Raw genomic sequence first — 26,149 nt, forward strand, 5'->3', positions numbered from 1 at the left:
GAGGAAGAGAAGAGGAAAAAAGGAGAAAGAGAGAGAGGGGAAAAAAAGAGAGTCCAACTGGTTGAGGATGGGAAGAAGGAAAATGATGAGGACCGACTTGCGGATGATGCAACCGTCAGCCGACCGTCTCGCTTTGGATGGATGGATTTGATGGGACTTGATAAGGACGGAGATAACCGTTATGAACAGAACGACAGAAGATAGAAGATAGAAGATAGAAGATATAAGATCAGATTCTCGGACTGATTCTCTCGTCAGCTCAGCTCGGTCCAAATTGCCTGACGCTGTCATCCCACCTCGCAGGTCTTCCAGAACAACTCTTTGCTTGGGTTTGAGACTTGAGTACACCGGTAGTTCCTTCGTCCAGTCGATCCTTTCGTTCAAATCCTAAAATGATGTTGGAAGATCGGAAGATCTTCGTCCACGTGACGCTCCTAAATCGGCCTTGGGCACTAGAGCCTTCGTACACCGTTCTGGTTAACTTGCAGCCAGTTACTTAGTTACGCCTAGTCTGCGCAATTCCAGCGATGATTGCACGTTGACGTGTCGGCTGCCCATCGCTCTGATTGCTGGAAATGTTGCAAAACGCCACCAACCATGCACGTCCCTGAGAGGCTTAACAGGAATCCCAATCCCCCGCCCTTCCACGGATTACCTCAACCGTGTTTCTGCTCCAGGCTGTTACGCGAAACCCTAGACTCTCACCAGCCATGGCAAACGACAAACTTTGAAGGAGAACAAGGATTCAGCAACCGCACCGTAAAGGTTTCGTTGTCTGGGTTGGCTGACAAGTGACAACAAAGAACGGGGCTGTCTCCCAGTGGATTTCTATCTCAGCTAACGAGAGGACTAAGGTAGATGTCAGGAGAGAAACGCAAGGGCGATGTTGATCTTGCTTTCTCAGCGTTTGACCCCTTAGACTGGTCACCCAATCGAATACCTAATCATCATCGCGACCGGTACTCTGTCTCTGGCGAATGGGAAGACATCTATCCCTACACCGTAGGCGAGTATGGTGATGATGTGTCTGCGCGAGTGCCCAATTTGTACTGTACTTATGAACGATATGATATACCGCTGGATCGCCGGACCGTACCTTGCAGACGCATCGGCGTCCTTCATGGCCGGTCTCTCTGCCCGATGCTCCTCCCTTGGGCAGTGGACCTTCAGGTGCGCACATTGTCCCATGTGTAGAACTTAAAGGGCATTTCAAGCCAACCATCTCAAGTCCATCAAAGAAGGAATATTTCCGAATGAGATGACCGCGTAAGTCTGGAGATCGATCAGGTTGGCCTGTAGCGGTTGTTATTACTATTGGTCCTGAGGCCCGCTTTTCCGGAGTTCCACCGCTTGTTCGTTTGGAAACAACGGACAGAAAACAAGACCGGCAACAAGATTCTTATATTTCAACATTGCGGGAAGTTAGGAGTAAACCTCAGACAATTCCTCTTAACAAGAAAATTTCGATCCGCAAAGGTTAAGTCATGCCGGAGCTTAAGTCAAAGCTTCTCTCGCGGGGTCCCTTGGTATGCGTTCTGAACATAGGCTTCTCTGCCATGACGTGTTCCTGATCTCAAGTGAATATCATAGGATCCCAAAGAAGCCGAGTGGAAGACCCTGGTCAAGACGACCTACCTTGATCCGAATGGAGTTGAGAGAACCTGGGAGTCGGCCGAGCGCCTGGTAGCTCATCCATCTCGCTTTTCTCTCCATTCACGGCTAATAATGTTTTCAGACTCGACCCGCCAGCTCGGCCGTTGATGGCGTCGGCGTGATGACCATCTTGCACAAATCCACGGGCCCCGAGCTGCTTCTCCAAAAACAGTACCGACCGCCGATCAATCAGATCGTGGTGGAGGTTCCCGCGGGCATGGTCGACGCCGGAGAAACCGTTGAGCAATGCGCCGTGCGGGAGCTGAAGGAAGAAACGGGCTACGTTGGGGTTGCGAAGAAGACAAGCCCGATCATGTATAACGGTTAGTAGAGCAGCTTGTTTTTGCGGGTTTGCACAGAACTAACCGGGACCGGGCAGACCCTGGCTTCTCAAACACCAACTTCAACCTCGTTCATGTCGATGTCGACATGTCGCTTCCTCAGAATCAAAACCCGCAGCCTGAGCTTGAGGACAACGAATTCATTGAATGCTTCACGCTTCCGCTGAGTACCCTGTACGATGATCTCAAGAGGCTGGAGAAGGAAGGGTACGCGATTGATGCCGGGGTAGGCTCACTAGCAGAGGGTATCCAGGTTGCTAGACGATTCCAATTGTGAGATGACCGGATGGATAGATCGAACTCAGTCATAGAGAGATAGAACATAGAAGATCAATGTCAGTAATTCTCGAGAGCCCATCCAACCACTCCCTCATACCCCCTTCCATAAGCCATTCCTCCTCTCATCTGCACGAATGAATATACTGCCATCAACTACCATGCTTTGAGAAGATCCTTGATCTTTTCTTTCGTTAAGTCTTTGTATCAAGCATTAACCACAATCCTCGTTGACACAATAGAAGTCCTCATTATTAGTGAGACTCCGGAACCCCCTTCATCCCCCCCAAATCTTCTTCCATCGACACACCCCCAGCCTCCGCCGCCGTAGCATCCATCAAGACGTATACCATCCTCGCCCACTCGGTCTCGCTCCGATTCACCCATTGATGCATAGTTCCCCTCTGCACCACTACATCGCCGGGCCTCACCGTCCTCACCTCCCCATCATCTAACAAACAATCCAGTTCGCCCACCAACACAAACCCATAATCCAGGCTGACGGTACGATGCATCGGTGAGCGGCACCCCGGCGGATAATCCACATAGCGCATGACGATACCACCGCGTTTGGCGAGGCCGCTTTCCTGGCTCCGTGCTAGCGTGTCTTTGTAGTCGGTCAGGTCTTGATCGTCGGCCAAGGGTACCGGGAAGGTGGAGACGGTATGTCCGAGGAAGAAGCCCACGGGCATGGCCGGGTCATTGCTGACTTGCCAGAATTGCATGCGCTCAGGGAGGGAAGCCGAATAGACTGCTTTTCCGGTGGTATCGTGGGTGGTGATGAAGCGATGGATTTGAGGGAGGGGGTTGCTGTATGGCTTCTTTTCGGGGTGTGTGGTCATTGCGATGGATTAAGTAGCTAGCAGATGTGATTGTGTCAAACTCAAGGTAGCGAGAGATAGAGAGAGAGCGCGAAGTAAGGAAGGAAATAGTATGGCCTCAGGCTATTCTAGTATGGCTGGTGGTCGGACCGAACGATGTGAACAGTCGGACCGAGCGGGGACCATTGCACCGAATATCGAAGGCTTTATTTTCAAGGCAGGAGTCATTTCCGATCGAATAAAAGAGAAGGACTCTGCGACTTGCAAAACACCAATTCTGAATCCTTTCAACATGCTGCCGTTCGTGCCTCATCCTCTTCCCATCTCCGAGGACTCGCCTTTCCCGGTTACCAACATTCCGTTTGGGATCTTCAGCACACCTGAAAATGTAAGTTAGACACCTAAGAAATACGCTGATATAGCTGCTCAACTATCTGATACTGACCTGTGAGCGGGGATAACAGCCCCAGTCCCGACCCGGAGTTGCAGTTGGTGATCATGTCCTGGACCTCTGCGCGCTAGCAGCCCAAGGCCATATTCAGGGCTCCGAGCAGATGGGGCGCGCCTTGTCTCAGGTACAGAAATCCTGGCATCCATTGAAGTAGCCTTATAAATAAGACTTGACTAACTATTCTATCTGGCTCTAGTCAACCCTGAACGACTTTGCCGCGCTTCTAGGTCATGAACGAGCCGGTGTTCGCAGAAGTATCCAGGAGCTCATCACAACCAGAGATTCGCCATTATAATATGAACAAGAACAATCGGGGTATTTATTCCGGAGCGCTGACGTGATTCTACATTTGCCTATGGCTATCGGCGGGTTTACCGACTTCTTATGCTCCATGGTTCACATGCGCAATGTGAGTAAGAAAGACTCTAGCAAGCTCCTTTACCTGAATGAGAGATTGTCTCATCGATCGTCTAGGCCGGACGCATTGCAGGTCATCCTCAGCTCCCCGCTAATTTCTTCAACGTGCCACTAGCTTACAACGGACGTACCTCCTCCGTTATAGTTAGTAGTTCACCAATTCATCGCCCCTATGGCATTCGACCAGACTCCCACGACGGCCACGTCAAATTCGCCCCAAGCCAAAAGCTAGACTACGAGATTGAACTAGGAATGTTTGTGTCCAACTCTATGTCACTCGGCCAGCGAATTCCCACTTCCAAAGCGAAGGAGCATATCTTCGGCTTCGTGCTCCTGAACAATTGGACAGCTCGAAACATCCAATTCTATAAAATGATGCCACATGGTCGGTTCAACGACAAAGCTTTCGCGACTAGAATCTCTTCGTAAATTATTACATTAGAAGCCCTTCAGGAGGCGGGTGCCGTCATCCCCGTCGAGAAGGACAGAATTCAAGGGGGGAAAGCGTCGTTGATTCCGTTTTTGCAGGCGGAAGAAGATGTTTCGGTAGAGGCTTTGACATTCCTGAACAGTATGTGACTGTTTATTTGAGTTGCTGGTAAACACTGAATAACGAATGTATTGCTTCGCAGGAAACGACCACAAGCGAGTGCTAATTAGCAAAGCCGATCTCAAGCACATGCACTGGTCCCCGTTCCAAATGCTCGCCCATCAATCCTTGTCGGGATGCGGGCCTTTCCCCCGGCGACCTCCTAGGAACAGGAACCTTGTCATCCCCGGGGCGGAAAGACGAAGAACAATGCTTGAATGGACAACCAGAGACTTTGGGCTGCCTTTTTGAGCTGACAGAAGACGGAAGAATGCCGATTAAGCTTGGCGTGTACAATCTACCTGTGAATTGGTTGGAGGATGGAGATGAGGTTATTATCGAAGCTTGGGCGGGAGAAGGAGAGTCGAGAATCGGGTTTGGGACTGTCCAAGGGAAGATCGCACCTGCAATTGATTGAATTTGCTTATTCATGAACTGGCCGATATCCTGTCATTCTGTCTCTATGATAATCTTTCACATTATTGGGTCTCTTGAAGCTTTTCGTCAGACAGATTCGGGTAGTACAACACGCCTGAGACTCAGGGGCTTGAATGGTGTCCCCCCAAAGGCAGTTCTTATTACAACCATTACATGCAATGTCTTGATTTAATATCTTTTACAAAAGCAGGATGGATACTCGGAGGTCCAATTAATTTTCCAGCCTCCGTACCTCTGGAGTTGGCGGAGGTGAAAGTGAATTAGTCAAACTAGACAAAGACAAAGAACTGAACTGGTGACCTGCGTTGAACTGCCTTCCCCTCACCATCCTTTTTCGGCTCAATTGAAAGACTCCTTTTACCTGAAATCGCAGTATGCCTAGTTTTTCGATGTTCAATGTCATGTTCCTCAATCCACAATGTCAAAAACGCGTTCTTCCATCCAGGTGATGGTTCCTGAGTGTTCGAATGACCGAGAAAATCCACTTCCGGAATCAAAGACGGCCTGTGCAAGGTGCCGAGGTCAAAAAGTAAGCTTGTGGTTCTACTGTGGCTCTCCCATTGTTCCGACCTACCTAATTACCTGGGACTATGAGCTCTAGTTGCGATGCAGCAAACACATACCTTCCTGTCTGCGATGCACGAAGCAAGGCTCTTCCTGCGTATATCCAGCAGAGGCTGATCGAAAACAGCTGGCTGCCCTGCGAAAAGCTTCAAATGCTCAGGATAAGGAGAACCAGTCGATTGATGTTCTGTCTCAGGATAGTACGAGGAAGCGGAAACGGAGGTACATTGATCTATAAAGATAGTCGGCTGATGATTAACCATCTATTGCGCCAGTGAGCCATCTGCTTCCCATAAAACCCCTGGAGCTCTTTCTATACCAGTGAAAAACTCGAATGGAACTTCCTCTGCCATTATGCAGCCCCTTGGCTTCGACGCAACACGACGTATATCCACCGAAGAGAACGACCGGGACGATCTTCCTCCGCGTGCATTGGGTCTCTCTCTTTTAGAAATCTACTTTGAGAGAATCTACAATGCTCCTCTCTTGTTTAATAAACACGCCCTCATGAAAGACTATCTGGAAGGACGATTACCGGAATATCTTCTCCGGGCTCTTTTTGCCTTGGCTTCTATGTAAGATCGTGATTCTATCACCACCTGTTCCCGAGCACATGGAAATAACACTATGAAGATTTCTCGAAAGCGGCCAAATTTCGACCTTGCCATCTAATGAGCCGCTCGAACTGAGCACCTTGAGACTGTTTGCGAGTCAAGGTCGACCCTGGGCCGAGTCAGCCAGCAGAGAAGCGCTGTCACTAAGTGGCCAGCCATCACTCTTTACCATCCAAGCGCTCGAATCCCTGACTATCTACTGGTTTGCCGCTGGTGATAACCAGCGGGCAGATATTCATTTGAGTATGTTCTGCACCTGGTGTGGAATTGTATTATTTTTATTATTATGAGAACACAAATCTTACTCACAATTTCTTTTTGAACAGCTGTCGCCTATCGATCCTGCTATAATGTCGGCTATAACAAACTCCTCGGCTGGACAGGGGACCCTTGCAGAATGATGAGGACAGAAATAGAACGAAGATGTTTCTGGGCTTGTTGGGCAACTATGTGCATCGCTGGACAGCCAAAGGCGTACCTCAAGTCTGCCTGGCTGGAAGCTGCGGAACTACCATTGCCGGTTCCCTTTGATCAAGATCAATCCGCCTTCTGCACCGATCATGCAGAAAAAATGGACGCCTGCTGGAACTGCTTGTTTCTTGATGGCGCCCACCATGATGGTAGCCTTCCTGATAGTGTCGTGTTAGCAGAACTCCTCAAGTTAATCGGAATATGGTACGTTATTTCTCTTTGTGACATGCTCAAACGGACTCTGACGAGGCAGGCACAGGGCAAAAACACAGGTTCTAGTTAAGCAGACACCTGAAGAAACCTCTATCACCGAGGCACTGAATCTTTCCGCCCAGATCACCGCACTATACAATTTACCTTCATTCCCCCCTCTCCCTAGTATCTGGAATGACCCCTCAGCCAGCAAAGAACATGTCCTTTTGGTCCACAGCCTCTACCACCTCTGCCAGATGACTCTCAATCGCGCTATCGTCCCTCCACTGTGTGGTCGACGACAGAGCCAAGTCGTACCTGCACATATTGAAAGGCAGTGTGCTCATGCCGTTTTAGACCACGCCAGGCTACAAGGCCGGTTAGTGTTAGATCATCTGGCCCAATCCTCCGATGTGACGAGGATATCCCCCATTGTTGGCTTCACTGCCTTCTCTGCAGCGGTGATTATTGCCCTCGCAGTCAGATCGCAAGACCTCAGAGAGGTCTTAGAAACGCCTAGCAACATGTCAAACGATGACGTTACTTTGATACAATCGCTGACAGGGCTAGTCAATGGACTGTCCCGGTATTGGAAGACTTTGCAACGATTGGTAAGTTTTATAAACCTTTCAAGGGCCTCTGAGTCGATTCCATTCCATTCACACATCTATTCTAGTCAATCAAGCTTCGCACTCTCGTGACGCATCTATTACCAGCCGAACCCGGCGGTACCGAGCTTGACCCTGACTCTATATCAAATCCCGGTGTGCAAATAAGAGGTCCGCCATCCATAGAAACAGAGAAATCCGTCATATCTAGTGGATACGTCTACACATCTGAATCCGAGACTGAAGGCGATTCTGCAACCCGATCGCGGAAGGCTGGTAGAAGCAATACTCATTTCGAAGCATCGGCTAGTAATAATCACACATATACCAACAAGGAACCGGAACTGCCTTTAAACTCCGGGCTTCTTGACGATGCTTGGCAGCCGACAGGAAACTTTGACGCCTGGGAAGACTTCACGGATTTTGTCACTGGCGACGCTGACGCTGAGGGCCTGGAGACACTAACAGTGCTTTTTCCTTCGGAGTGGCCGCTATATTAGCGTATAGTCCTGATCCCTGGTGAGCAAATTCATTTACCTTTGTCATCTAACTCACAAAATACACTATCTAATCTGTAGCGTGGCCTAGATACACTATCAGCTGTACTCATCCATTGCCAATAAACCAGAGTCTCATACCGCCTCAGTCCTCCCGCTTATTCTAGAGCGCCCTATTTACCTCTATTAGTTCCTCTAACAGACCCTCCGGCGACGGGTTCACCCCCTCTGGCTCAAGGAGGTCGGGGTTCAGTACTGCGTTCCTCCGCAGACATTTGGGGCCAGAGAGGACTTTAATGTTCAGAGGGGCCTGACCCCCAAACGGGTTGGAAGGTGCGATCGTTGAACCGGACGTTCTTACACCTGTGTGATAAACACATTATATACTCCGCAAAGCCACTCAAGGCGGGGAAGGTGGAATGGAATCGATGAGAGCGTGAAAGGTAGCAGCTATAAATAGAACAACTATTAGAATATCGAGTTATGCAGGCTGGTAGAATGTTGATCTCTTCTAGCTCTCCCCTTTCCAGCAACATCATAGTCCAGATATCTTCGAAGCATCATAGCTTGTAATGAGATTTAAGAAATGCCTGCTCATTTAACAAAGATTGGTCTCTTCTCAATTCAGCAAATTTTTGGAAGGCATCACAATCCCCCGGTCTTGGCACTGGAGGTCTGGTTTTTAACATGACCCGGGCAAACTGGAGAGCTGGGGATCTCATCGAGTTCCGTAGTGATTTGCGAAGGGGAGGGATCTTCTCTGGCCTTTCTCTTCTCCGGTGGCATGTTCAGTGTACTCCGTGGTGGAGATGGCAGATAATTGTGACTGGATGACTTTCTGGTTCCGCCGTATAAATTCATCTTCATTCTCTCGTCGATTTCCTTCCATCTCTCCCGATTGAGTGGCGTTGCGGAGGAGAGGTTCACGATCCCACTAGACACCAGCGCTTAACCTAAGTCCCATCACACCGATTCGCTAGACCATACGAACATGCGGAGCACTAACCATAACAAGGACTCTACCCATGAGTATAATGAGGGGGAAAGCTCTTAGCTCGGAGAAACAACCATATATCTTGTCTTCGACTGACCAGGACAAAGAAAGCAGCATCGAAAGCAGCATCGAAACAAAGAAAAGTAGCAAACATGACCGAAGGACCAATTCTGTCCGAACGAACTATGGGCGAAGGTCCGAATCCTTGCCTCCATTTATAAAAAGGGTTCACTAAGCATGTCGCTGTTCAGAATCCAGAATTTATACTCGAAATGAGTAGGAGTCTACACTAGATATCCTAAGAACAGAGAACTCACAATGCAGCAGCCCCAGTTCACCCTCATCCGCTCAGCCACCGTGCTCAGCATCGATCCCGACATTGGCAATCTAACTGACTGCGACATCCTAATCAAGGACGACAAAATACAAGCCGTGGCACCAAATCTCACAGTCCCCAATGACGCCCCAGCGGCCACGATCATCGATGGAACAGACTGCATCGTCACACCGGGTTTCGTGGACGGCCATCACCACATTTGGCAGCACTTACTCCGCGGCGTCGCCTCGAACTGGACCCTGTTGGACTACTGCATCGAGATGCGCACCCTCTACGGCAGCCTGTTCACGCCCGACGACGTCCACCTCGCGCAGTACGTCGGGGCCCTCAGTCTGCCGAACAACGGCGTCACCTGCGTCCTGGACCACTGCCACGTCGTGAACAGTCCCGCACACGCAGACGCCGCCGTGGACGGGCTCATGGAGGCCGGGATCCGCGGGACGTTCTGCTACGGACAGTACGAGAACGCAGTTCTCCCGGGCCAGGGCCAGGATTAGCCAGCGTCAGTGTTTGATCTGGACAGGCGGAAGTGGGACGCCTTGCGCGTTCGTCAGGAGCTATTTCCCATCTGAGATCCCGAAAAATCACTCCTAACTTTTGGGTTCGCCCCCCGCGAGCCAGAAGGCCAGGGTATCAACGACACAGTGGCGGATCTCCGAGTGGCAAGGGCCCTAGGTTCCAGGATCATCACGATGCACGTGGCCATGGGCCACTGCGACACTCGACACGCTCGGGTGGTGCAGGATCTGGCGGACATGGACCTCCTAGCTCCGGATCTTGTGTTCAGTCACGGCGCGTCCTTCATGGATGGTGAGATCGAGGCCATTGCACGCGTGGGAGCCGGGATCGTCGGGACGCCGGACACAGAGCTGCAGATGGGCATGGGATATCCGGTTGTGCTTAAGGCAAGGGACGCCGGGTGTCGGGTCGGTCTGGGACTCGATATCACGTCGAATTAGGGCAATGACTTCGTAGCACAGATGCGACTGGCGGTGCAGACGCAGCGGGGGATAGAGAACGCCGAATTTGGGTCATCGCCACCGGCAACTCTGAAGCGGACCACGGCTGATGTGCTGCGGATGGGGACGATGGGGGGCGCGGAGGTGATGCATCTTGAGAATCTGGTGGGTTCGATCACGCCGGGGAAGAAGGTGGATTTGGTCCTGTTCCGGTGCGATGATATTGATACGGTGCCGGTGATGGATCCGGTTGGAACAGTGGTGTTTCATACCTCGCCGGGTAATATTGACACAGCGATTGTAGATGGGAGGATTGTGAAAAGAGATGGAAAGCTTGTGGGTGTTGATTGGGCGAGTTTGAGACACCAGGTTGAGGAGAGGTCGAGGCGAATTGTTGCAGAGGCTACAAAGGTAGATACGTCAATGCAGAGGGAGCAGTGGAGCAGAGCATTGGGGATCTAGTTTGATTAGTATCGTTTGTATGTACCCTTATAGACTCGTGAGTAGTGATATCGTGAGTTAGATGACAATAGCAAATGTAGTTTGCTCACGCTACAGATTAGATAGTATAGGGCCCTACCGAAATCAAAAAAGATTTTCGCTGTAGATAATGTGTTTATTATGCTTGGTACTCTGCATGTTCTCATGGCCACTGAATTAGCTTAATAGCCCGTAGCCTATGTGCTGATGCTCAATAATAAGAAGACTGGTCAAGAAGGATCGGATCCATGCAAAACGAATATCGTAAGCATGGAATACCGAAATAGAAAACAAAATCATGCCATCTCTCGATCCAACTGCCTTTCTTTACTCGCCGTACTATAAACCACCTTTTCGCCATCGGAACCCAGAACAGGCGGAGGTAGTGGTGATATCACCCGGTCTTCATGCCGATCCCAGATATCGTCATCTTTAAGTTGACGGTTTCCGAGATATCGACCGAATCGTTCCTTTCTAGTCGTGCGGTCAGTATTAATCGATGGAGTGACCTTCTGCTTCTTTGTGTTTGGCTGATTTCTGTTCCCGTGGAGCATCATGCCCAAGGGACGGAAAATAAATTCTCTCGTTATTCCGAATGCGACTTTTTGCGCTTTTGCTGTAACATCGCGGAGCCGTTCACTGAAGGCCATCAACAGGGCGATTACGATGATTGCGAAGGAGGTTGGGCCTTGGGTTAGCATGGTTGTCAGTTTATGGGTCAAATAACATGTATGAGGTCAATCCATACCTGAAATGGACAACATTTGGGACATGGTTAGGTTGGTCTCTTCGCCGCTCCATTCGCGAACGTTGATGCCAAAGAGGGAAGTAAAGAAGGACAAAGGTAGGAAACTGTTCTATTCATCAGTAACGATCCCAAGTGGTAAGGCATAGAGAGGCCACGGACATCACAGTGAAGATGGTGAAGACCATGACGGACTGCGATTGATCGCGTGTGACTTCGGCTTGCCATCGAGCCATCCGGGACTCGTCAATATTGGCTTGCTCTTGTTTTATGTCAAGGAGACTTTCGGCCTGTGTGCAGAGCGTCAGATTGGTCTCTCCACTTGTCGAACAACAGGCGACTTACATCCTTCTGTGCCGAGTATGCGTTTTCTTTCATCTCAAGAACCTGGGTGTGGTAATCCTCCAGTCTCGAGAGGGCGGATTCAATGAAAACTTTGCCGTAACCTTTTTCCTCGAAGTAGCTGGCCATAATTTTAACAGTGGCTGTCTGTTGTTCGAGGAGCTTCAATACCGTTCCTAGTTCATCCACGATATCCCTCAACTCTAGAAGGGTTGAGAGGTCCGCGCGATGTTGGTTTACGATCCGATAATCTCTTTCAAAGCGCTCTTCCGTAGTCATTGGCTTTCCACCCTGTGTTTTGTTGTAATCCGAAGGTGTGACGATGAATCCTCGGCCTCGAAAACGCTTAAATGATCTGGTCATTGACTCAATCTGCTGTCGTCAGTTTCATAGTGATTTAATGAAAACCGAGAAAAGCTGTGTTACCAGGATACTGATGGACTCTTCAAATATTCGGAGTACCTGCAGATCATGATGCAAGGTCCTATCCAGGAGAACAGTGACTGCGTGCAACACTATCAGTGCCGCCAGGTCACCAACAGTCTCGAATCTCCTCGCAAGGTCTCCGTTGAGTTCGTTATAAATACTATTAAAGAGATTTGCTTGTTCGTAGAGCTTTCCTTCGGCGGTAGTGGCTTCTTGCTTAGGGAAAAAAGTAACGACGGTTTTGGGGTCCACAATCCATAACCAAAGTTGGTCCACCATGAGAACCTTTCCATCCATTATTGGCTTTTGGGGGTCATCCACATCTTGAACAGACGACAGTTGTCCAAGCTCCTCATTCGGGTCAACAAACTTCTTTGTGCGTTTCCACAGCATTTGATCATCATCTCTAGCCACTGTTGAACGTAGATTCGGATATCCATACTGGTCCAGGGTTCTCCGTATATGGATAGGAGGCTCACTGCCTAGAAATCTCCAAATTAACTGCGATTCATGACTGGCTTTGGATATTGAATCAGGAACTGGTTTTGATCGTCCTTGCTGTAGTCGCTGTTCGACGGCGTTCCGCCGCTGAACCAGGTTACAATATGTGTCCCAATGAAGCTAATCAGAAATGATGAGCTTAATTTGTCATTGGTTTTGAGATCAACAAAACTTACATAGGGAAGCTGACAGAGTATTTTGACAAATTAGCATTCGATCAGAGCGATACTCGGCTGCATAGACTTACGTATATGGCAAGCTGAGGGCCATGGGAGCCCTCTTCCTTGTCAACAGTCGTAGGGTCATCCTGTCTGGAATGGATACATGTAGGTCGTACAAACCGAGCATGAGGCTCTAAATGACGCGCCCTGACAAGATTTGAAAACCAGTTCTCTTCGTTTATGAACTTCCTGAAACTATATTGGAGGGTATTCTGAGATTAGCTAGCAGACTCAGGGATATCTAATGACAACGGACTTACAATTCTGGCCTTTGCTCCTCTTCACACGCTTTAGACAGGACAGGGGGTACCCATCCAGTATGTGTATACGGAACGTGTATCCAGACAAGTTTCTCGCTACCCGGCTCGGGACGGTCAAATCGAGGAGCAGCTCGGGGAATTTCGCATCGGTCTTGATTATGCCGATCTCTGGTAGATGGTGGTACGGGAAGAAGTCTTTTGGGTTGCGACGATAAACCAGCCCTGAAACTCCTATGGTCAGTTTACTGTGGCTCACGCGCACATGAAACGTATTGCAACCTACACGCTTTCAACATGGGTGTCACTTTTCAGTCCTGCATTATTGTCTCTAGATGCCGAATCACCATTTTGTTCATCAAAATAGCTTTCAACAGCCGGCTCTGAGACATGAATTCTTGGTGAAGACTGGGCTAGATAACTGCGACTCCTTTTCATAGTTGGCCTGGATGGAATGCTCTTGGTGTGGGCTGCGGTAATGTCTTCCGAGTCCAGTTCATCGTAAGAGCTGTAGTCAGGACCTGCCATAGCTGACGATGGTCGGCTGTCGAAACTGCTGACTGATGAATCATCGAACGAGCCAGAAGGAATTCTTGCGGTGCTCGTCAAACGATCTTCCAAGCAAATCGAGGGTCCGTCCTTCAGATAATCACTCAGTCGGGTTTTAGTGGACCAGAGCTTCAAAGGTGTTTCATCGCTAACACCGCGAGCGGTATCCTCAAAGAATCCGTTGACCTGGATCAATGTTTCGTCCTCGACGTGCAACGGAGTATCCGCCATGAGAGATAATTGCCGAGCTACCGAAGTCGATGCCTCCAGTTCCTTGATGAAGCTTAGTCTCGTAGTCGCTTCTTGGCCTTTGAAGCACGCTGTTCCAACATGATCCGTTGCCAGCGGGATCTCCTTTTCATGCTCAAAATCCAAGAGGCCTGATCTGATGGAAGTGATGGGCACGTTCATTTCCACCACCCCATGAGTACCCGAATCTGTAACATTCAGTACTGAATCGACCGTTTCCAGTAAAGACCATATCTTGATATCCGCCGATATCGACCGAAATTGATTGGTTAAGTGAAGAAGACTTGGATGCCGAGGCCTAAACAACTCTCGCATTTGATGTGGAACATGATATCTGGGTTGCATCAGGCGACGAACGCTTTTGGCATATTCCGGCGCAGAAAGATAGGTCGACCCTTTGTGTGGAGTGGCCAGGAAAGCGATTCCATAGCAACTCGAAAAAATGGAATTGAGGTGTGATGCAGAGTGACCAGCAATAACAAGGGCTGCTTTTACCACCAGTCCACCGGTGCTGTGACAGATGAAGAAGATGGGCCGTCTGCTATTCTGGACGGGTATGGGCGTTATTCTCTTGACATCTCACAAAGACCGAAGGCAAATACCATACCGTGTGTTGTCTTTCGTGAAGAAGCTGTATGAGTAGTCGGTGACCCAAGGAGTCCAGGCCATCCTGCGGGCTGAGGGTTCCGTGGTCTATCAGCAGCACTCGCGCATTAGGTATATGCTTCGCTAGATCGGTAACAGGCCATGATCTCTGGGAATCTTCGTCGATCCATGTTTTGCTGGGATCGCCTCCAATCGAAGGGACGGCAACGACACTAAGGATAGTTAGATCAAGAGCGTCGCAGATGATAAATCGACACGTACTCGACGTCTGTTTCTGGCTGCACAGATAGCCTACCACTGTTATTGGTACTGGAGACCATCTTTGACACCGTAGCCTATAGGACAGAGGCAGTAAGCCTAGGTACCTCCCCGCCCTTAAATGAAGAAAGGCGGCCATCATCTGACAGCCGTCTTCTAGCGGAAGGAGCATGGTGGCTGACATCATTTGGTGGTTTGCGACAGCCTCGTGAGATCAGCCCTAGCAAACAAAATACCCGTAATAAGGCCAATCATGGCGGGGAAGAAGGGGGGATGATCGTCGAAACCACCCGAGAATCGCATTGAAGGGTGCGCTCAGGCGCCGTGACACATGACCGGACGGGGCAGTCACCCGCAAAATCAACCTTTTACTACTAGCTCTACTGACAATACACAGTCAGCCTCCATTGCTACGTAGTTGGAGAAGGGTTGTAGCAGGCGTCACTAACTAGTTCTAGTTCTAGTTCTGTTACGATCGTATATGGTTAAGCGCTCGGTATTGGAATAAGTGATATTCCACTAGTGAGGGGCTATATGAGTTGTACACGTGTATCTATCATCTTTCTGTTCTCTAACTAAGTCCACGAGCTCGCTCACTCAGTCAATGTTCACTTAGTTCTCTCTATTCTGTACCAGCTTCTTCTGACCAACCGTAGGTTTCACTATAAGTTCTAAGTACAAAATTAAGGGACTGTTATGAAATGCACAGGGGAAGGAGGGCAGAATGACACTATATCGGCTACACGCACGTAGCCTACTAAGGAGCGAATGCCTTTTGAATGATAGGGCTCTTAATTCTCTTGCATAACGATTCATCTCTTCTTCTATGATAGATGGAAGGGTAAGTTCCTCAGGGGTGCGGGCCAAGCCGCTAGATCACGTAATCTCATACCACATTTGTAGTGGATACAGTTCACGCGAGCTTATCGATAAGCTCGCGTGAACCGTTCTAGGTATAGAGTCCGCCAAGGCTGATTAATAAGCCGAATGATTCGCATGACCTTTAAATATCTTACAGTAATCCGCTTTCCTGAAAATTTCAACTTTCTTTCTTATTTCTACTCTACGATTTCTTGCACCTGCTCAAATACTTGCTAAGCAGTTAGACGGTACTTCCTACCCACCATATTATGGACCCTACTGCAGACCTTTTGAATGAGGTGATTGATGTGGATGCCTTGCAAACAGTAAGAAACTTATTGAACCTGCAAGTACTTGACAACTGCTTAACAAGTACTTACAGGAACATGACATTGAAATCCCAATTCCATTGACTAATGCGAAAACCAAGCCTCTTACTACACTAAAAATTGAATATATTGATGATTTACCTGATTATCCTCAAACTCATTTGCAAGGATATTCATATATCATTGCTTCAAGGGGACGATCACGTGAAGAATGCAAACTTCTACTTTCAGAGGTATGTAACCACTCTCTAACTGCTTAGCAAGTACTTAGATAAGATAAAAGATTCAATATTCGAAGCGGCAAATATGTGGTCGAAAAGAATCAATTTTTTGTTCATTTCTGGATTGTTTCGTCACCCGATTCACATGGAATTGCTCAGGGATTAAAACATGTGAATTTCTTAATTCAGATCTCCGATTGCAGCATCATACTGCAGTAGATGAAGCTTTATGGGAAAGACTTCGAAAGGCCCGTGAAACCATTGATCTTTCGGAGATAGATCAGAGCAAACGAAATGCATATAGGTATGTGAATTGTTTGTAAAGCGGTTAGTAAGTACTTATAATAATATATTTAGCTATTTTCGAATGGTCACCCAACGATTCAATCGGAAACATGCATGCACTTTTGATCAGGCATCATGTAAACCGGTTTTCAAGCGGTATAATCAAATGGTTAGTTTTATCTTTGTTCAAGTACTTACAAGCCGCTTAAGAAGTACTTTAGAACGTTCTAGGGGAATACCTCCCCTACATTGCCTGTATCAATGATCCAGGGGGTCAGAATCCGCCTCATTTACGAGAGTCTATTCCAAATCATACAAATATGAATCTACTCTTTCTAGAAAAACTGTTCAATGAAGGTCTTTTACCCCCTGCAGAGGAATGTGGTATTTTTGAGCCAGTGAAATCGAGACGATCGCGATGTGGTAAGTATTCAGGAACTGCTTGTGAAATACTTAGTAACCGCTTTAATAGATCAAGATCATCCGCAAGGCAATGGACGGCTTATTTCAACTAAATGTAACGTCCAATTCAGTGCCCTATTGCCTTTGCAACTTCAGGAATGTCCATATCTTATCTTTACATCACATGGCATTCATCAACATGTCCCACCACCTCCGAACAAACCGCCTGAGCAAATTTTGAATGGTATTCAAAAGATTATCCGTGAACTTCGTAATCCTTCTTTAACTACTGGTAAGTACTCAGGGACTGCTTAAAGAGTACTTACTAACTAACTATATTAGCTCAATTTCTTCGGTCTCCGCAGCTTGAAAGCTTTTGTGCAAAACATCGTTCTTTCACATTAGCTGAAATTCATTCATCATTTTCAAATAAAGATCGAATATCTGCAATTATTCAAAAGGAACGTCTTCTTTCCAACCCAGAAGGTCAAGGATTGAATGGTTTAATCTTTTTACGAAACCAGGATCCCTTAATGAAGGTAAGTACTCAGTGACTGGTTATAAAGCGTTTAACAAGTACTTATATTTTTCAAGGAATACATTCAAGAGTACTACCATGATTCGAATGGTAGTATGGCTCTTTGTGCATTTAAAGAACAAATCCAACTTCTTTCAATACAGGGATCCTTTGAAGTTGATATGTCATACAAACGGATTCGTACAAAGGGATTTAATGAGGTCCTTTTTTCAACCTTTTTGACAGACCAGAAAAAGAGTGAGTTAACTTAATCTAAGTACTAATAAAACGTTTACTAACTACTTGTCCCAGTTATTACTCTTCTGCGGATTTTTACCAATCAGGAAACAACTGAAGGCTATTTCTACTTGTTTAAAAGAGCTTTTAAGCTTATTGAAAGAATAACAAGAAAGCCGGTTGAATTCTATCCTATTCATGGTAGTGGGATTCATGGTATAATCGTTGATATGGATGATAAGCAATATACCGGTAAGTACTTACTAACCGTTTACAAACTGCCTACTGAGTACTTATTTAGGTCTGGGGCGATGTCTTTCTGAAATTGATCCTCAACATCGAGATTATGTATGGCAATTGCAGAATATAATTGTATTCTGCAAGGTTCATTTCCAACGATCAATTCTAACTGCAATTGGCACTCAAAATTATGGTACTGGCTTATGGAGTCGTATGATGAGTCTTATTGAGTGCAAATCGGAGGAAGATTATGATGAATTAATCAGGATATTAATGAGTATAACAATTTACCAACTGCTTACATAGTACTTACTAACTGCTTGCCAGCATTGGAAGATGAGAGGGTGCGAAATTGGGCTCTTCATAAAAGTCGGCCAATTATTAAAGCAGGTTTAAATAAAGCCTGCTCTCAAATTCCGCCTATTTTCTTTCAAACTATTCGAGATCATACGAATGCAGTTGAGCAATCTCATGAAAAGTCATATGCCTCGGGAAGATGCCTACCATTAACTGAGGCTGCGAGAAAGTACTTGGTAAGCGCCTATGAAGCAGTTAGCCATTTATTAACTATTCTTTAGTTCTGCGAAGCTTGATAAAGGTGATATTGAGCAATATTCACACTTTAATCAATATAATATTCATCATAGCTCGCGGACCTCTAGTATAGAGAGCAATTATCGAAGGCTTTATTATCGTGGGTGCCTCTAAGGACTTGATAAGTATTTACAAATTACTAAACATATTTTTAGGATCTCGCAAACGGCCTAGATCAAGCTCTCCAGGTTCAATGAATGATTTTGAGGAGGGGCCTGCATCTCAACCTGTTTCTCGACCACGATCTCAATCGTCTAGGCATAGTAGGGATACTGAGTAAGTTTCTAAACCCCCTCAATCACTTCTAAAGTGCTTAGCAAGTACTTAGGTCTATTCGATCAACTACCAACTTTCGTCGCTTTACTTCAAGTAATACTCTTTCTGCTGAGCAAAAACGTCAAGAACTTGAGCTTAAAAAGCTTGAAGCTGATATACGAAAACAAGAAGCTGATATACGAAAGCAAGAGGAAGAGACAAGATTACAGCAACTACGAAATGAAGAGTTGGAATTGAATCTTATTGAGCGCCGGCGCCAGCTACAGGAAGAGACTGAAAGTACTTTGTAACCGATTGTCAAGTACTTAGCAAAATCCAAAAAATTATTAAGTTCAAAAGTTAAGCACTTAATAAGTGATTACCGACTGCTTGACTATAGGTGAAAGAGTTCTTGTCGGAACCATCACAGAGAATCTGGGGATCTTTCTTGAACGCCTGCATATATATATATATATTTTAACTTACCCGCGGTATAAGTGCTTATAAACTACTTGAGACAATACTAAAAAGATTTAGTATGGAGAAATCTTAAGCGCTTAGAAAGCACTTTATAACTGCTTGGGCTAAAATAAAAACCAAATTTCTTCAAAAAAAATCATTGCCATACCGGCCCTTGCCCGAAAGAAAAATTCCTTAAGTCTGATGAACTACTTTGAGACTGCTTAAGGAGCAGCTAAAAAATTCTAAGTAAAAAAAAAAATTCCTAACTCCCTTTCAACTCTGCTTAAGAACTACTTGCTAACCAGTTGCCAGCTTTTTTTATGCCTCTTCTTCCTCGCCCGCCTTTGAAGTGGTTGGCTGGGCAGAATTGGTCGTGGGAGCCAAATTCTGGCAATTAAAAAGCAGGAAATGGTCGCAAATATTGATATTTTTGCAACAATCCTTAGCGGTGCCGCAGCTGGCGCAGGGAACCTTGTGACCGAGATTACGTACCAATTTGCGCATGTTGGTGATATGTACCTAAGCAGTTAGCAAATGCCTTTCAAGCAGTTAATAAGTGGTTCTATTTTACATTTCCATCTTTCTTGGTCAGAGGGAGAGCGGGACGCGGAAGGTTAGGCGTGTTCGGGCCCGCAGTGCTGCTGCTGCCGCCGCCGCCGGCAGTACCGGTACCCTCCTCAATATTGGGCTCCTTACCACTAAACAAGTCCTTGTACCAGCCTAAGTATTTTGAAAGTGGTTAGCAAGCACTTGCCAGACGGTTCTAATATTCAAAGGAATTCGTACGTATGGCGTTATCCAATTCTTTCTGTCCAACGCGGCCGCCCTTGTTATCATTATCTACAGGGACGCCATCATGGGCCTTAATATGGGTCCGGAGATTGTTAGTAGCCGTATACTTGTGCTAAGTGTTTTTAAAGCAGTTAGCAAACGCTTAAGAAAAAACGAAATTTTTTTTTTCTTACATTTGCCTTGGCGCAATCTTCCACCCGACAAAAAACTTCTCCATAATGAATGATGATCTTGCCGTTGCTGTCCTAAGCAGTTCCAAATTGATTAGCAAGTATTTATTAAATCAAAAAAGTATTCTATAAAGCACTTAGAAAGCATTTAGAAAGTACTTCTCCGCGTCCGTTTCAAAAATTTTTAGAATCTTTTCACTTAAGCGCTTTTTAAGCGCTTTTGAACCAGTAATTCCCTCACTTTTATATATAAACTTATTTTGTATTGTATTTCGTCTGGTAAATCGAGTGAGGCAGGAATGAGTCTGAAATGAAGCGAAAAACAGGCTTACCGTAGTGTAGGGGGGGAGGGTGAACCGGCCGGTCGGAACTAGGCGTAGATACCATGCGTACCACTTCTAAGGGGAGATGTTAGAATAACTGCTGTTTAAACGTTTCCACATCACTTACATTGGTACTTATATTTGCCATCTTTGCGACTAGAAGTGCTTAGTAGGTGCTTTCGAAGTGCTTTTGACGAAGTAAGAGCGAAAAAAGGGGGGAAGCCGAGCGAGATAGGATAGTTACGAAGGAAATATCGTGAAAGAGGTCATGCGAATTGAAAAGAAAAAAATTTACTGGTGCGAACCTTACATAAGCAGAACCCGCTTAATAATCACTTTCGATTCGCATGACCCACTTCCAAGAGGTCAGGTCACCTGTATTCACACTTTTAGCGCATTAAATAGCTGCTGCATTCAGGAAGGAAAGCCTGTAGGTTAGGTAGAAGTTAATGCTAGCTGCAGAGCTCCTCGGACCTCCTAATCTCCATGACCTATCCTACTATCTCTATCTTCTTTTTTGGGGGGGGATCTTAGCCTAGCTGAGGTAGTGGATGTAGAATGTACATATCCTCAAAGAAACGAGTTTCTAATAGCCACGCAGCCAGCTCGGTTGCACCTTTTTGGGTGCCTAGTAGGTAGGGGATCATGTCAGAAGGGGACCCTGAAGGTCGGGGCAAACGACTTTTTGCAATGCAGCAGAAGAGGAAGTGAACTGTAGCCTTTCTTGCACCACAGCGGCAGAGAAGGTGGGCATCTTCATGATTAAACCGTTCGTGGTAAGCTGCAAAGTCTCCATGGCCCGTACGACCAGCCAGGATCCGTGCTAAAAGTGGCCTTGGGAGCTTTAGCTCTGCAGGGCATCTAGAGAAGTTGGTGATCCAGAGATCTTGATAGGATTGAGGGGCCGAGGACTGCCAGTATCTTTGAAGAGCAGTTATGACATCTGCCTTAGCCTGCCGCCTTAACGAGGCGTACGAGTGTTTGCTTGAAAGGGGAGGATCCATGGCAGCACCCTTCTTTGCAGCTTGATCAGCTGCCTCGTTCTCAGGTATTTGTTAACTAACTAACTAACTCTACTGACAATAGCCCAGACTGTAGTAGATGTACGTGATAATACACGTGACTGCCATTATTTATTCTTATTGTCCGCCTCGCACGTTTACAATGACCAACGAACAAGTCAATCAACTCCAATCAAATACGGCAGCCCTCGACACTGCTCGGTCTACACGCGTGCCTGAAGACGAATCACTGGGCGAGGTGTTCCTCCTGTTAATGAATCGCGGCTCGCTCCCTTAAGCCATTCGGCTACACAACTATCTACGTCCACTTTACTAATGATCTGGCGATTTACTAGGAAGTGACTCAATCACGCCAGTGGCCAAACAGAGAGCGACAACCACCTAAAGGAACGCAGCGACCTGAGAAGACGCGGAGGAAGAACCGAGGTGCGATCGTAACTCGACCAGTTCGTTCATGCGGCCAGATACAAGCAATGCAGCGCCTATTGGAAAGAAACTGGACGCTTTTCGGCACGGTTTCGGGGAAGCATGCCAAAATTCGTATTGGATGAAATGGATTGAGATTGCTGGGAGCAGGGGGGAAGGTCCTAGAAACTTCCCCTTTATCGGCCAGAACTGGTCGGCAAGTACCGGTACATACATGATATTATTGCTGGCAGGTCACGCGGTGAAAATGAACTCCAGTCGAAATAAATAAACAAACTGTCGCTGATACACTGATACATACCTATTAACCCCGATACCAGAATGGCGACCTGCAGCAGCCAAACATCACTTTATGATCTTATGCGACGTCATTGCGAGCTCTCTGTTTATCCGCTCTTATGGACTAACCATCACCTTAGCCTGGTAGGCTGTCAATTCGAAACTATTATTGATGTAAGCACGGAGTCCATTCAGGTGAACTATAAAGGGGAAGAACAAAGACTCTGCTCAGGATCACCTAGCTAGTGATGCTGAGAAAATCGCAATGGGTTATTTAGATTACATAAAGCATCGCTGCCTTGTCAATCTTCTGTTGGGTGAGAGACACGCATTTGCTAGGAACTGGTAAGAGATGCAATGCAATCCAACACAAAGGGAACCCTACTAATCATAATATCTGAGTAGCACAGGGTCCGGGTTTTCCTTTGATCGTACGCTTGTTCACCGACCAGACTATACTGTGTTTCATCGACACGGACAACCTGAGGAGTGAGGACCACATTCGTGAAGGCTCACTCCCATTGGTGGGTTATTTCCACTACAACAATGTCAATGGAGGCCGCATAAAGAGATTCAAGGCTTGCCCAGATCCATGCGGATGTCGCAACAGGATTGGTGCGAGCATTGGAAAGAAGCGACTGGCTCAAATAAAACCGAAGGACTGGACTGAAGATCCGTATTTTGTGTGCCTCTTGCTGGCTCTTGCGTAACTTTAAGAACGCAAGTTGAAGTTGTCCGAATCAATCACTTATACTGCACGTTACCTTTTAGTTCAAGTCCATTTTTGCTCCTGGAGATCTCAACTGACCAACTTCTAGTCGCGTCTTTTTGTGACCAACGTATTTGAACACGAATATCTCTACTTGTACGACGCTGACATTACTACCGAGCTTCTCAGGATGCTCAGGGAACCGAAAGCTCCTACTACCTGCATCAAATGGCCTACGATTCGGCGCAGAAGACTGCAATTTAAGCCTTACGACACGTTCGCTGAACGCCTTACTACTGAGCTAGTGGCTCCTAATCCGTTATGGCTTACAAAAACTTCAGACGCTACAAAGGATGTCAGCGAACGCGTTACTAAAAGACCTTCTAGTCTAGAACAAGTAAACGAGAGGCCACACAAGATAACGCGACTAACATAGAGCTCCTGGATCAATATCAATTGACCGCGATTGCTGGCAGCAGTGCAATGACCCGGGAGCTTATAACCGAAGCGACTGCGATGCTGACTACTGGGACGTTGTTTCGATTGATGGGGTATTGCATGTAGCGAAGGCGCGCAATGGGGATTTCGACAGCATTGTTGCTAATGAAGACGAGACGGCAACCTACCAAGCCAGATTTTAACGCTGGCACATCAACACTGCCCCTCGGCGCGATCACCAGAGAAAGTTGGAGACGCACCATACCAGCGCTAGCCATAGCATTGCTGTCTCTAACAGCCCCAGGAAGTAGTCCGTCGTAGGTAGTCGGCATTTAGAAGGGAGTGCCAGAGAATTTGGTATTCAAGCTATAGTACATGACAGAGGGAAGATGTTCGTCTATTGAGAAAATACATATATGTACAGAACGTGCAAACGCAAGGCTTTTGACAAGGGGTAAACAAGAAAATAACTTCCGTCCCCTAGACCATATTCACAACCAGGTCTGGAGAAAATGCTCTATAATCTGGAATGCAAGGCGGTATCATGGCGGTTAAGTGTATAACAAATATAGTAAAAGCAACGAAGCCGGATCCCCGAGTGAACTACGGGGTATTAGCAGTAAAATAGCGTATGCAAACCGATGAGCAATCAAAGTTAACTCAAATTCGGATTGGAGAAGCGGTCGGAGCAGTCTCTGACCGTAGCGAAAAATGTAGGTTTATAGGATGATATGGAGAAGCTTTGGAGGTTCACGAAGACCCGTGTTCTGCATCGGGGGTGTCCCGTTTCTCGTTGACACCCCGTGCCATTCTCTTTCCAAGTTCATATATTGAGATCATAATGGCACAGGCAGGGGCCACTTTCAGGCAACGAGCGACCCAGCCACGGAAGAGTCCAGATGTACCTTCCTCTCGGAAGATGTGTAAGAGAAATTTTGGTAATGAAAGTTGCTCCGGCCGCAAGGATTTCTGTGCAGCGCCTCCAGCGGAAGCAGGTACATCGTCGCCCATGTGTCGGAATACCTGCTGGCGCGTTTTACCCACGTCGAATGGCGTGGTAACGAACGCCGCGATTGATCCCGAGGTAGCACCCGCAAAGAAGCTCTCGAAAAAGGTAGGCCCCTCTGCATCATGTGATGAAGACCGGCTCAGTGTCGACACGTCCGACGAAGGACGCTCGTGCAACTTTTTGCGAGCCTCCATAAGATGTTTCTTCACTTCCTCATATCCCCACCAATACAGGCCAGAGAAAGGGACATCACGCCACATGGTCAGTGTCAATCCTCGCCAAAGAGAGCCGTAGCCATGGACCTGAGTCATTTGGTGTAAATCCGTGAGAGTGTTCTTGAAATGGTCGGTGCCAGTACCGGGAGTAGCCTGCAGCCGCGTTCGGAACATTTCGATTGGACTGATAACAGAAGCCGCAGCAATGCGAGCCGTTGACCCTGCAACAAATGCAACATAGGCGTCCGGAAGGAATCGTTTAATGGGACTTCGGTCATCCGATCGCAACCAGTCGTAACCAGCAAAATATATGATATTCGCCGGAATACTCATCATCATGGTCGGACTCAGACCACGCCAAAGTGTCCATACTCCTTCATTGCGAGCGATCTTTCGCAATCCGTCTAAAGTAGAGGTGAACGTTTTGCGCTGAGATTCCTCCACGGCGCAATCCGCCATCGAGGCCGAATGGGCGTTGATAGCCCCCGGGCTAGGTCCAGCCATACATATTTGCGAATTTTGTCCAATCCAAAATACTTCCCGGCAACAGGCGGTTACCCCCAGGTTCGGAGGCATGTTCTTCAACGGTTGGAGGGCATGGGAGGCGAAGGGGGATGTGTTTTTGATCGGTGACTGCGACTGAAGACGAACGCGCACAACATCGAGCGGGGTCACTAGAAAAGCCTTGTCAGTTCCATGAACTTTCGCAGATGTATCTTCTGAGAGTGAAACTGGGGATGTTCTCTTTACCTAGCAGGTTCGTGAGGATACTGCCCGAGGTGGCGGAAACCATCCGCTGGGTGAGCGAGACATCGTCCTTTCTTTCAATTTCACTGGCGTCCGGGCCAGGGAGGGATCCTGTTCCAGAAGTAGCCGCCATATTTGTGTCTTCAAAAGAATGCCATGACTCTGCGGAGTCTCTGGGGAACCCAACAGCAGCCAGCGTATCGGTCGAGCGATATCGGTCTTCACGCGCAAAGCCTGTCCTAAGATCGGACATTCATTCAATGGTAGGGTGCGAGGACAATGTTTTGCGAGGTTGAAAGGGATTGATATTCGATAGTTGATGAATTTCTAGTCGGAGACAATGGATCCGGGATCTGTTGACTTGAGCGCGACAAGGTGGATGCACAGTGGGGGAAATCCGCGGGCAACGGACAGGACCAGGCAAAGGCAAATGCGTCAGAGGAAAAAGATGCTTCGGCTGTTGGCGGTGGCGCTCGGACCAGTTTCGATGGAGGCCGGAGATAAGAACATCGCCGCGGACTTTGACTGACTTTCCTCCTCCCTCACTTCCCGTCTGACATCGGTCGAGTCATCTCCATTGTTACTGCAATTCCCTGTATCGATATGGATTCTTGAGATCTCAGTCATTTTTTATTCTATTCCCCCGAGATTGAACCCCTCACTCTCCATCCTGATCTCGGTCGAGAGCTCTGGCACACGCTTATCAATCAACGGGGACGGAGTACCGTCCTTCCGCCAACGCCCACTTCCCTCCTACGGA

The 26,149-nt window shown here is 47.4% G+C and overlaps 8 protein-coding genes across 8 annotated transcripts; 4 read left to right on the forward strand and 4 right to left on the reverse strand.

Annotated features, from left to right (window-relative positions):
- Positions 1–1,484: 1,484 nt before the first annotated feature.
- On the forward strand, positions 1,485–2,271 carry KD926_010585 (nucleoside diphosphate-sugar hydrolase of the mutt family; the record flags this gene model as incomplete). Its single annotated transcript, XM_053102963.1, has 4 exons — positions 1,485–1,526; positions 1,591–1,683; positions 1,736–1,976; positions 2,033–2,271. 4 exons carry the CDS (start codon positions 1,485–1,487, stop codon positions 2,269–2,271), a joined length of 615 nt encoding a protein of 204 aa, XP_052953622.1.
- A 253-nt stretch (positions 2,272–2,524) lies between these two features.
- On the reverse strand, positions 2,525–3,112 carry KD926_010586 (cupin domain-containing protein; the record flags this gene model as incomplete). The annotated part of the gene is made up of 1 exon (XM_053102964.1): positions 2,525–3,112. One exon carries the CDS (start codon positions 3,110–3,112, stop codon positions 2,525–2,527), a length of 588 nt encoding a protein of 195 aa, XP_052953623.1.
- Positions 3,113–3,224: 112 nt separating this feature from the next.
- On the forward strand, positions 3,225–7,935 carry KD926_010587 (uncharacterized protein; the record flags this gene model as incomplete). The annotated part of the gene is made up of 10 exons (XM_053102965.1): positions 3,225–3,479; positions 3,556–3,666; positions 4,017–4,344; positions 4,402–4,505; positions 5,678–5,772; positions 5,826–6,125; positions 6,184–6,407; positions 6,491–6,839; positions 6,895–7,438; positions 7,504–7,935. 10 exons carry the CDS (start codon positions 3,225–3,227, stop codon positions 7,933–7,935), a joined length of 2,742 nt encoding a protein of 913 aa, XP_052953624.1.
- Positions 7,936–9,244: 1,309 nt separating this feature from the next.
- On the forward strand, positions 9,245–9,760 carry KD926_010588 (Metallo-dependent hydrolase; the record flags this gene model as incomplete). The annotated part of the gene is made up of 1 exon (XM_053102967.1): positions 9,245–9,760. One exon carries the CDS (start codon positions 9,245–9,247, stop codon positions 9,758–9,760), a length of 516 nt encoding a protein of 171 aa, XP_052953625.1.
- A 195-nt stretch (positions 9,761–9,955) lies between these two features.
- On the forward strand, positions 9,956–10,684 carry KD926_010589 (Metallo-dependent hydrolase; the record flags this gene model as incomplete). The annotated part of the gene is made up of 2 exons (XM_053102968.1): positions 9,956–10,189; positions 10,244–10,684. 2 exons carry the CDS (start codon positions 9,956–9,958, stop codon positions 10,682–10,684), a joined length of 675 nt encoding a protein of 224 aa, XP_052953626.1.
- A 314-nt stretch (positions 10,685–10,998) lies between these two features.
- Positions 10,999–14,918, reverse strand: KD926_010590 (uncharacterized protein; the record flags this gene model as incomplete). The annotated part of the gene is made up of 11 exons (XM_053102969.1): positions 10,999–11,390; positions 11,451–11,554; positions 11,610–11,737; positions 11,793–12,161; positions 12,252–12,836; positions 12,893–12,901; positions 12,964–13,132; positions 13,198–13,419; positions 13,481–14,538; positions 14,600–14,810; positions 14,860–14,918. The coding sequence occupies 11 exons, from the start codon at positions 14,916–14,918 to the stop codon at positions 10,999–11,001; spliced, it is 3,306 nt and encodes a 1,101-aa protein (XP_052953627.1).
- Positions 14,919–19,577: 4,659 nt separating this feature from the next.
- KD926_010591 (uncharacterized protein) lies at positions 19,578–20,692 on the reverse strand (the record flags this gene model as incomplete). Its single annotated transcript, XM_053102970.1, has 6 exons — positions 19,578–19,778; positions 19,831–19,979; positions 20,046–20,163; positions 20,225–20,296; positions 20,554–20,619; positions 20,672–20,692. 6 exons carry the CDS (start codon positions 20,690–20,692, stop codon positions 19,578–19,580), a joined length of 627 nt encoding a protein of 208 aa, XP_052953628.1.
- Positions 20,693–24,168: 3,476 nt separating this feature from the next.
- KD926_010592 (putative mitochondrial carrier protein) lies at positions 24,169–25,642 on the reverse strand (the record flags this gene model as incomplete). Its single annotated transcript, XM_053102971.1, has 2 exons — positions 24,169–25,316; positions 25,393–25,642. The coding sequence occupies 2 exons, from the start codon at positions 25,640–25,642 to the stop codon at positions 24,169–24,171; spliced, it is 1,398 nt and encodes a 465-aa protein (XP_052953629.1).
- Positions 25,643–26,149: the final 507 nt, after the last annotated feature.

Source organism: Aspergillus affinis (genome assembly GCF_023601865.1).
Source record: "Aspergillus affinis strain CMG 70 chromosome Unknown NODE_82_length_168771_cov_87_400459, whole genome shotgun sequence".
In the NCBI taxonomy this organism is placed as follows: domain Eukaryota; kingdom Fungi; phylum Ascomycota; class Eurotiomycetes; order Eurotiales; family Aspergillaceae; genus Aspergillus; species Aspergillus affinis.